The sequence below is a fragment of the Schistosoma haematobium genome, chromosome ZW, assembly GCF_000699445.3.
Source record: "Schistosoma haematobium chromosome ZW, whole genome shotgun sequence".
Classification (NCBI taxonomy): Eukaryota; Metazoa; Platyhelminthes; class Trematoda; order Strigeidida; family Schistosomatidae; genus Schistosoma; species Schistosoma haematobium.
In genome coordinates this window covers 76,194,983-76,206,329 of record NC_067195.1, presented here as the reverse complement: position 1 = coordinate 76,206,329, position 11,347 = coordinate 76,194,983, and the positions used below count along the sequence as shown (strand labels likewise).

The window sequence follows — 11,347 nt, the reverse complement described above, 5'->3', positions numbered from 1 at the left end:
AATTCTATTCGCAGTTCTATCTTGGCACATCTCATTGATACCGGTCATGCTGTAGATAAATCGAAATCATTTCGAGTTATCTATCGTATACCTCCATCATTTCCCAACGGAGTTCGTTCCCGCCTCTTACATATAGCTGAAGCCATTGGAATTCGTACATATAACCCCAATTTATGTGTACAGAAGAAATACGTAACCCCCCTATCCCTCCCATGGCCGGTTATAACTTAACTAACAATTTTTTATTTATTTTTTTAAAATTTTATTATTATCATTATTTATTTTACTCTATTTGTGTTATCGTTAACCTTATTTTCACATCTAGTATCTGTTTGTAATTTTCCGCCTCTTCGTATTCTTCACTATCTAATTATTTGCACACATTTTATTACGTAATGATTTTAATGTTTTGTGATTACTATTCCTAGTCTGTTTACCCATGTTTGACCTTATATTCCCAACGTTTAACTATTGATAAGAGTTTTGTTATTGTATTTTATTATTCTTACTATTATCAGTTCACCTGTCTTCCTATTATAAACTTGTACTTTTACCTATTATGTGTAGAGACTTATTCTATCTCACTGTGATTATTGACCCATATTGCCTTGATTGGTTCACATTTTCGTATAAATATTCATGTATATTAGGGTAAAGCCTGATGACGATCTAATTGAAAACAATTGTCCGCTTATATGTGTTGTTCTAATTTTCACAGTGGAAATCTTTAACATTAGGAGATTTTAATACTACTTTAAGCAGCATGGTTTGGTTTTAATTTCGCTTGACTACACAGTCTATACACCTTTAGCAAGGTGACTCCGGAGATATTCTTATGCATAATTTGATTTAGCAACTCTTTCGTAAGCCTAATGTCATGCTCAAAACGATTCTTAGGTTTAGAGCCTTCACTCTCTTCGAATTACTTACTTAGCCTGTTACTCCCAATGGAGTATAGGCCATCGACCAGCATTTTGCTACATATTCTGCTCTGGGCCTTCCCTTCTAGTTCTATCCAATTTTGTTCATTCTTTTCTCCTGAATTTGTGGTTATGTGTGTGACGAAGGAGCCAGATCACCTGCGAAGTTCAGATTGTCCAGCTACATCCTAGCTGATGGAGACAGACTGAGGCACCTCAAATTATTTCCGTTATCTTATTGCAGATTAAAGTGTGATTTAATCTCGGCTTATTGTATACGGAATGGTGACCTTGGTATTAATATGTCTTATCTTTTCTTCCCGTTTAGAACTGATTGCTTGAGAAGATATTCTAAATAAGTTCAAAAAACCGAGATTAAATCGTACGACTGGAGCTTCGTTTCTCACACTGAGTAGTGAATTACTGGAATTCTCTGTAATATCAGATTTCAGATTCAGATTTGTGTAGTAAGGACAGAAGGCCTACGGCCTATGTTATTCCTTTTCTAGTATGCTTCTGTGAGTGTCCAGTCTTCTCTTGAAAGAGTCAATTGAAGGTGCGGACACCACTGCTTCAGGCAGGAGGTTCCAAGTATTGATGACGCGGTGTGAAAACCTGTATGACACTGATATTTTGTTCGTTCTTGGCTTTTCTACTCGCCTACCATATCCTCTAAGGTGTCCCGATCTAGTGGGAAGAAAGAGAGAGAATAAGTTAGGTCCGAAATCATTTCTCAGTATTCTGTACATCAAAATTAGATCTCCCCTTAGTCTGCGATAGGACAGAGTAAAGAGGTTCAGTTTTTCAAGCCGCTCTTTATATGATAAACCCCGGAGTTCCGGAATTGCACTGGTAGCTGCCCTCTGTACCTTTTCTAGTATGTCTGAGTCACCTTTTAAACAGGGGCTTGCAGCCTGAACACAGTTCTCTATCTTAGTTCTAACTAAGGATGTGTATAATGTGGTGAACATGGTAGTATCAAGCTTAGTGAATGTCCTTTTTAAAGCCCAGAGGGTTCGAAACCCCTTAACTGCGACCTTCCGGTAATGGGCCATCGTCTTAAGATCCTTACTCACTATCACCCCTAGATCCTTATGAGACCGGACTACTGGTAATGACACATCCCTTATGTTGTACTTATTAACCTTTGAATCCTCCAAGTGAATGTAGACACACTTTTCCGAGTTGATAGGCATCAGCCACTCTTTAGACCAGTTTATCATATTATTTAAGTCTGCCTGAAGAGTAAATGCGTCTTTGTCTCCAGTTATTACTCGCCAAATTTTTACATCGTCAGCGTATAATAACATTGGAGACTGTACTATACTTGTAAGATCATTAACGTACATTATAAAAAGTAAAGGACCTAAGACGGAACCTTGGGGTACTCCACTAAGTACTGGTCTCCAGATGGAGCACTTGGAATTTATTCTTACCTTTTGCCTACGACCTACTAGGAAATCCTTAATCCATTTTAAAAGAGGTCCGGCAATACCAAGGTTTGCCAACTTCAATAGCAGTCTATTAGTTGGCACCTTGTCAAAAGCCTTACTGAAGTCTATGTAGACAACATCCACTGAGTTTCCGTTGTCTAGCGCGTTAATCCAGAACTCTCTAGCTATAAGAAGGTTCGTTGTACAGGATAGACCCTTTCTAAAACCATGTTGTGCCATGTTCAGCAAGTTATTGGTTTCCATAAATGCCGTTCTGGTCCGTTTGATTATTCTTTCCAGTATTTTAATTACAACACTGGTGAGGCTTACGGGTCTGTAATTCGATGGAACTTATCGTGGACCTGTTTTATGTATGGGAGTGATGATTGCGTCCTTCCAGTCCATAGGTGACACACCTTGGTCAAGTGACATATTGAATATCACAGTCAGTGGGGCCGCGATATATTGGGCAATGTCTCAAGATTTTGGAGTGTAGTTCATCTGGTCCTGTTGACTTCTCCATGTTTAGGGTGCTAAGAGCTTTAGGCACATCGTTTTGGTCGAAGTCCACGGTGAGCAGCTGGTTTGTTGACTCTATATTTGGGTCTGGTTCTTTCTCTAGAGGAGGTTCCTGAGTGAAAACTGCCCCAAAATAGTCAGCCATAGCCTCTGCTTTTTCTTGATCTTCCTCTATCATTTCAGATCTACTCCCTTCTTCAATTAGGTTGAGAATCCAATGATGCAGCCTTGTTCTGTAGTTTATGTACGAGAATATTCTCTTGGGCTGCTTGAGTACAGGTTGTGCCAGCTGCATTTCATATTTTCTTTGAGCTTCCCGAATTTTCGTTATACACTCGTTTCTTATCGATCTGTAGCGTTCCATCGTACCTGCTGTGCCAAGGAGGATGGTAACGTCCCAGCATTTCTTCTTTTGTCTTAGTAAGCGTCGAATATCCCGCCCTATCCAGGGATGTCCGTGCTTCTTTTTCTTTGGGACAGTCCAGGGTATGTATGGTTGAGTTACCCGATTGTATAACTGCCTGAATAGAGTTCATGCCTCTTGTACTGATGCCTTTGAGTCAATTTCCCAGTTTTCGGCCGATGTTGCGAAGTTAATTGCCTGCATTTCTGCCTTCCATATGTTGGGACGGGCCGGTGCAACTGTTTGACAGGCGATCTCAGCCATGAATTTGAATAAGATGACTGCATGGTCACTTCTCCAAAGTGGTGGGAGAAAAGCCGTTTGGCCAATGTCATCACCGTGTGTGAAGACTAAATCTAAAAGAGAAGAGTTTCCTAAGTCGTATCTTGTGGGATCTCTAATGTGTTGGAATAATGCTAGTCCAATCGAGGTTTCTAACAGTTTGCAGTCGAACGACGATATGGATGACCCTACTTCTAAGTTAACCCAGTTTATATGTGGTGCATTAAAGTCGTCCACTACAAGACTTTTGCCGTTGTTACACTAGGACCTAAGTTTACTTAGGATAAAATCATCTGCTACAATTCTGGACTGTGATATACTACAACTAATTCAATATCTTGCCGTCGGCACTTCAACTTACATCTCACCAGTTCACATGTCCCTGAAACATGTGCTACTGTCTCAGCTAATCTTATGGTTAGGGTACTTTTCGTGTACAGAATAACCCCGCATCCCCTACGGTTCAATCTATCAGCCCTACTGGTTATGAAACCAGTCAACTGGATTTCACTATCTAATACTTCTGACGTTAACCAAGTTTCCGAGACAGCAATAACGTCCGGTTTCTCTTTATCCACCACTGACTTGAGCTCATCCATTTTATTTAGTAGGCTGCGAGCATTTGTGTAGCATACCTTTAAGTCTGTGGAGAGCTTTCCCTTGCCACCCAGAGTGGCTTGGGAATCGTTTTGCTCCGAACGTTTACAACTTGAAAACCCTTAAGAACAATGTTTCGTTCCCCGTTTTGGCGACGTTCATTTATTTCCGCTTCTGCAGCTCGTCTCTTAATACGATCAGCTAGGCTGACATCCTCACGGACACATATTCCGGATCCTATCAGTTTACGTGAATTACTTAGAATCAGGCTCCTTTCTTCCACCGTGTTGAATGTAACCTTCAGGAGGTGGTTTTTCGGAGGACTTTCGGAATCCACCTATTTTCCTATTCTATTAAGCTTACAAATACTGACTCCTGAAACTGTATCTGGGAGTAGTTTACCTAATGATATCTTAATACGATTGAGATCGTGTTCAAATCTCGCCTTTGGTTCTTTATCTGAAGATTCTCTGATCTTATGAAAAATGACTGATCTCTCAGAGAGATCTGTCTTGTCACTCAGTGAGGATTTTTTTCTGATTACATCCCTTCCGATACCTTGCTGACCAGCTGCGTTTTGCTTACAGCCTTTTTCTTCCCATTTCTTTTTCTCCTTACTGAAGTCCATTTGTCACCAGTCAGGACAGCCACACCTGGACTACGTAGAACGGTGACAGTTATATCCGGATCTTCTATTTCGACTAGAGGTCTATGACTGCCGATGTCAATATCAAGCGGCACTTCATTCCTCGTTAATGTCAACGGAGATTTCACGTTCCCGTCAACCACAGTACTTTTATTTAAAGTAGACCAAGAATGCTTTTTGGTGCAATAAGTACCCAAAGCAAGTATAATCACAAGTACAAAAATCACTGCCCTTTTTGAAACGAGCGCGATAGCGAGGTTTGTTGATATATTCAAAACGAGACTGGACCTCCACAGTGTTGCAAACTGCAATGATTGATATATGTTGATAGATCTCTTATTCTTGTTACTGAAGACTGAGGATTGAATAAGATTCTTGTGCATTGAAAATGGCACTTTATTTAAAAGCCACAAGGTCGAAGCTATGTTGGCGTTCGGCCTTCTCATCTTCTTGTCTTCTGTGTCAATAAATGAAGCAGTAAGTGTTCCTGGAGTGACGCCGAATGAGTTTTATAAGGGGGATTCTATTGAAGTCAGGGTATGACGTAGCTTTTGTTAAGATGAATTTACCTTCAGGCCGTAAAGTTGACTAGCTACTTAACTCAACTCCCTTTTGAGTATTATAAACTCCCATTCTGTCGTCCGAAGCAGTTAGTTGAGTACCCACCGGAGAATATTGGTATAGCTTTATTTTTTAACCGGAATTCAATCTAGGTGAGATACTTCGCGGTGATCGTGTCGTCAATACTCCATATTCGATAAAAATGGCCGAAAATACAGGTTGTTCTGAAGTCTGTCCACCTCTCACTTTAAGCGGTGCTGATGCCGTCCTCCTGAGGCATTTCATTTTAAGCCAGTATTCTGTTCATCTGTAATTAAACCTGTCGTTTAATTAGCTTTCTTGGTAAAGGTCTATCGATAACCTTCCTTGCGGAACCAAAGTGTCTTCTGATAACGGAAAAACCTTTCGATATGAGCACGGATACAGACTTGGGTCAGTTGTCGATGGAGTGGCTTATGTTAATAATCACCTAAAGTTTATACTGCAATACCACCAAACTGATGAGTATGTTAACTTGACTTATTTTACATTTCCATAGTGGTCACTACCGTTTTGTCGGCTTTGAAATCGAACCCATGAGGTAAGTCTTCAGTATTATCACTTTCAAAAGTATTTCCGAAAAAAACCTGCACATGGAGAATGGGGTGTGCAAAGATTTAGATTCAGATATGTCGATTGCCAATTGGAAAAAGATTGACGGAAAGGAGACCGTAATACATTTTACCAGCGAAGTTGTTTGGGAACCATCAGACATAAAATGGGCTTCGCGCTGGGACATCTATCTCAAAACAGCAAGTGGCCAATTACATTGGTTTTCAATCATTAACTCTGTGGTTATTGTACTCTTTCTTACCAGTGAGTTTTACGTACTTTATATTCGGAGCTCTGTATATTAGCTGTTTTGCATGGACAATGAAACTTTATGACCTTTTCGATCATAGTCACCTAAGTGTTCTCGTTTTACATATTATGCACCGGCTACTCATTAACCATGAATATTGTTTTCATCTGGTTATGTTCAATGGAAATAATAAGTACTTACTCATTCAAAACAGTCCATTCAGTACACCAAGAATATTGTCTAGATTTGCGACTAAAGAAATTCAAGTGCTGCGTACAAATCAGTATACATGCAGCTGACATGATGCGCATCCAAGACTTACTATGACTAGTTTTAAAACGATCTTGACTATCTTGTATTTGTTTTTGAATTCCTCACTACTATTAAGGCCAGATGAAGAGCGTTTAAAATAAAATTAGTTGTAATTATCTTATAGTTAAAAAGCTATACTATTGAGTATGTCTGATAATATTGCATTGATCTTGTTCTATTCAAAACAGTCAATTGAAAAAAGGTTCAGTCTTATTGTCTTTAATGAGCGATGCTGTGATAAAATCTCATCCAAACATGTTAAAACATTATCATCTGTTGAGATAAGCACTTGTGTGTTCAAGTAAAAATTTTTGTAGGTTCTTCTACAGGACATCAGTATGTATAATTCTTTCTGAAATTCACTTTCATTAGCATGATAACTATCAGCTTTCTTCATCTTTAGCTTCTACTTTTGCCTTGATTACAATCACATCAGTTAGATTTGATTCCAAAACTGAATGTGACATAGCAACTCTGTGTGTTTCAATCTAGAGTATTCGGGGAACTGAGCTTGTTTTCTCAACTTAAACTACAACATAAAGTTCAGTAGGAAAAACACACTTCTGTTAATCAGTTGGTCTGCATAATTTGGCTGGATTGAAATTCGAAATACTTTTACACATATCGGTGTCTGTTTGAGTTACCAACGAACAAATGTGCAGATTGTGGTTTCAACCAATGGAAATAAAAGCCCTACTGAAAAGGTTCAAGATTGTTTCAGTCAGTAGTAAGCAATGTAGAACCTGGTACATATACGCATCGGCTTATGTGATGAACAAGATTGTATCCGGAGTAGCCAGGTTTCGAAAGGAAAAGGAGCTATAGTACATTGGTATCCAAACGTAAGTTGGAGTTGTCCCGCTACGTCAGAACAATGAGATGATATAATCCTGATGAATACCAAAGTAGAATTATCAGGTGTAGCAGAAAAGAACACGGGTAGATAATATTATTCGAGAGTGAAATAGAGGGATAAAAAGTATAAAATAGTTTTATAATTCAAGATCTAAGAGAAGATAAAAGGTGAATGTATTTACGCCATTGTGAACGATTCTGAGCTTTGTCACCAAACGTATCCAAACACTGGTCCTGGTTATTCCACGAACTCCAACCAATCAGTGAGCAGGCCTGACGAACTTTATTTGAAGTTTACAACTCCGAGAACAGTCGATCATAAGCTCCGACAGCTGTTAGCGTCCGTGTAAAAAGCTTTCATAAGATTCTTGTACATCTTCGATGCATTTTTTTGCAACAAACCTCTCAGTTTACGGACTCAAGTACCGTCATATCAAGAAATGCCATCATTGTCGGAAGACAGTAGGTATACTTGTGTTTTGGAAACTAACATAGGGTAAACGTTTGATCGATACATCTACATCCAAGTCTGAAACCATCCTTGATGTGCAGCTTGCGAACCTTATTTGGGCGTTGTATAATCACTAAGGCTAATATCTTAGACACTTGGTTGCTACAACAGGATTTTAGTCTTTTTTTAATGAACTGGGATGATCAGGGATCTTAACCAGTCTGATAGGATTACGTTCAGCTCTCAAACTATAGCTAGTATTTCTGTCGGTCTAATTACGAAAACAGGACCACCGTTTTTAAAAGCCTCATGAGTTAATTCATCAAGTCTTCTTTCCATTGATTGAGATTAGCCGTAGCTTTTTAAGCTTTGTCAATATTTGAGGGGCTTCTTTCGGTGTTTCAATAAAGTTTCTTGGCGATAGGCAACTGGGGGGTAACTGAAGACTAATGAAACTGTTTGGGGTGATCTGCCCATTGTTACAATCGTCTACGTTGAGTAGATTATGAACCTGTTTTTTCAACAGGCCTCACTGACGGTTGCCTTTTTAATGCTTGTTTTTTCTCCTAGCCTTTTTAACTAGGATGAAGTTCTAATCGATTGAAAAAAGCATTTGCGTTTCCAGTTTAAGTTTCGAGTTACCTGCTTGTTAGTTTGAGTTCCTTAAGGAATTGCGGTTTGTGGCTAGTTATTCAAATATTTTCAACAAAGCAATCTAGATTTGTAGCTTCAGATCACTAATAGTAGAGTAGATTCATTTACTTTAACCACTCCTTTTCAATATTGTGTTCCTTTCCTTTCCTTTTGATATGGTATAATAACTTGAAGGTTGTTCTGTGTGACCTCGTTTTCCAACTCGTACCACCAACCGTTTGGAATAAATAAATAAATTCTCACTGCCTAACTTTTTTGAAGCGATATAAGCCATTGTAGTATGCAAGTCTTCTTGTGCCTCGCTCAATATAAGCCTTAACGTATGCCTACCATTCCTACGTAGTACTATACACTAGGTAGTTCTGTTTCTGACCTAGTTCACAATTAAAAAACTAGTTATGAAATATTCCAGATTATATTGATTATACTGATTGTAAGCTATAAAGGATTAGTAAAGACAATCGTGGAGGGTGTTGGCACATAAATGTACCAGTCCAAGCTTCCACATCTCGCATCAACAGGGTAAGTGGAGATCGACAAGCAGAATGGCACAGCAGCAAAAATAAGAACGCAGTAATAACAAACCAAGAGAAGCATATTATTTCGAAGACTACAGACCTTAAGTAGGGTTAGGAATGTAATACAACTCTATAGTTTTTTAGAATCAATAACTAAAAAGTACTTGTGCAGTTTAGAATTTGTTGGTTTTGAAATGTAATTTATTACATGTTGGTTCTCAATGGTTTTCAGCTATTTTCTGTGTTAATATCTGTAGGGGAAAACGGGTTAATCTTTTGTCATTACAGAGCTCAAGACTCAACTATTTGATATCCACTATACATTAATTTTTCGTACCACGTTTGTTCTAAAGTTTCTTTCTTTCTGTAAAGCGCAATGCCATGAAAATAGAATTTTCGATAGTGATATGTTTCAACCCTCCCAAGTATTAGGAATAAATATCTCATCACATCTACTAAATTCCCAACTTCACATCTTTTTCAAGTTAAATAGTATGGTTCCTTCTTTACTCCTTCAGGAAACGTTTATTTGAATTCTTCCTGATCATCTAGACATACTTTTGTTGATCTTCGCCTTTTTTCTTTGACAAGTTGTGCTCAAAATTTCTAAGCAAACCAACTACAAAAAGGTTTACGGGATAAAATGAATTCATTCTATTTTGAGACCTCACTAATCATAAACAACCCAAATTTACAAGTAGAAATATGATTGGAAATAAAGGCTTAGTATAATTTTGTTGTTAAGATTAGTATAGGTGTTTGAAATGGCTCCGAAAATCACGATAAGTGCAGGAAGATCCAAGGTCCAAGGTTAACTCTTGTCGGTAATCATATATTGGGAAAAACGCGAAAACGATACCCTTCAAACAAGTGTCTATTCTTTTGTGTCTCAAATATTAGATCTTCACGATGTTTAAATTGAGACTGAAGCGACTTTCTTATTAAGCACTTAGTTGTGGTTTGCGATTAGGTTGAATATAGTCGAAGTGAATTTTCCGTACCATCAACGAGAGTTCTTCATGCATTTATGTTCTTCGTAAAGTCAGCACACGGATACAACGTCACGGGAATAGCCACACTTTATGGGTCAAATATATGTTTCAGTAACACACAAATAGTTGGTGTCGCGATAATTTTAGCTAATGGAATTTATTCTGCGTTAATTCACAGAGCGTAAATATGGAAATCTCAATTTATTGTTAAAAAACAGTTTGATCATGAAAGCTGTTATGCTGGTTCGAGATATTGATAAAAATATTTAAAACAGCTCGGACATCCTTCACGTCAGCATTAATCAAACTCTCACAATGTGCTGAGCCAGTAAAATAGTACTTTATGGGACTCCTGAGGTGATTCAACCAAAATCTTTTAGCATTAGGTTCAACACTGTTGTTTGGTGGCTGACTTTAATGAGATTTAATTGAAGTACAGTGACCATCTAGAATGACCAATATCAAGTAGATTTTTTTACTGTTAATACAGTGAAACAGATTTACTCTCCTTTAATACTTTAAACACATGTTGGTCCAATAAACTTAGGCTTTGACAGTACATGCATAAAATCGAAGAAATGAAAATGGAAGATGAAGCAAACGAATATTATTAGACAGTAAGAAAGTAAATATCGAATGAGGAAATCTATAAGATTAATAAAAATACAGAATCAACATTCAAGGCAGTCGTCTCCTGCTACCTCGTTGAATCATACCTCTGTACAGAAAAGTCACAAAACAGAAGCATTCGGAAGTGTTTCTATTTCTAACCCAGCATGATTTGCACTTAAAAACAGGGTTCTGTATGTTGTTTGTTCTGTTCTTCATTGTTCTCTGATAGTCAGATTACTGTATTATTATTACAATTAACTATCAATGTGTGTAGTTGCTTTAGTTAGATAGCCAGGTTTTCCTAAATTAGTCTAAATTTCAATTATTTTCGTTGTTTTCATATCCAACTTTATGTATTTTGTTACTTTTCCCATTTTAGGTGTCATATTCATGATACTTATCCGAACTTTAAGGAAGGATATTGCCAAATATAACCGCAGTGATGATGTAGTAAGTAGATCCTCAAATTTTCTTAAGACGCATCCTATTAAAACTGTTTGGACTAATACTCATCACTTTTGCCTACCTTATAGGAGGATATTTTAGAGGAATCAGGATGGAAATTGGTACATGGAGACGTTTTTCGACCGCCACGACATACGCGATTATTCACAGCATTATTTGGATCTGGTGTCCAGTTGTTCTTTATGGTTTTCATTGTAATATGTAAGTAACTTTCTAGTCCAATTTTTGTTCCCAATTGCATATTATTTATTGATAGTAACTATTTACAATATACATAGTTGCCAAA

General features: G+C 37.8%; 1 protein-coding gene across 1 annotated transcript; it reads left to right on the top strand.

Annotated features, from left to right (window-relative positions):
- Positions 1–5,223: 5,223 nt before the first annotated feature.
- On the top strand, positions 5,224–11,030 carry TM9SF4_2 (Transmembrane 9 super member 4; the record flags this gene model as incomplete). Its single annotated transcript, XM_051218869.1, has 6 exons — positions 5,224–5,337; positions 5,376–5,478; positions 5,514–5,670; positions 5,710–5,865; positions 5,900–5,941; positions 10,976–11,030. The coding sequence occupies 6 exons, from the start codon at positions 5,224–5,226 to the stop codon at positions 11,028–11,030; spliced, it is 627 nt and encodes a 208-aa protein (XP_051072500.1).
- Positions 11,031–11,347: the final 317 nt, after the last annotated feature.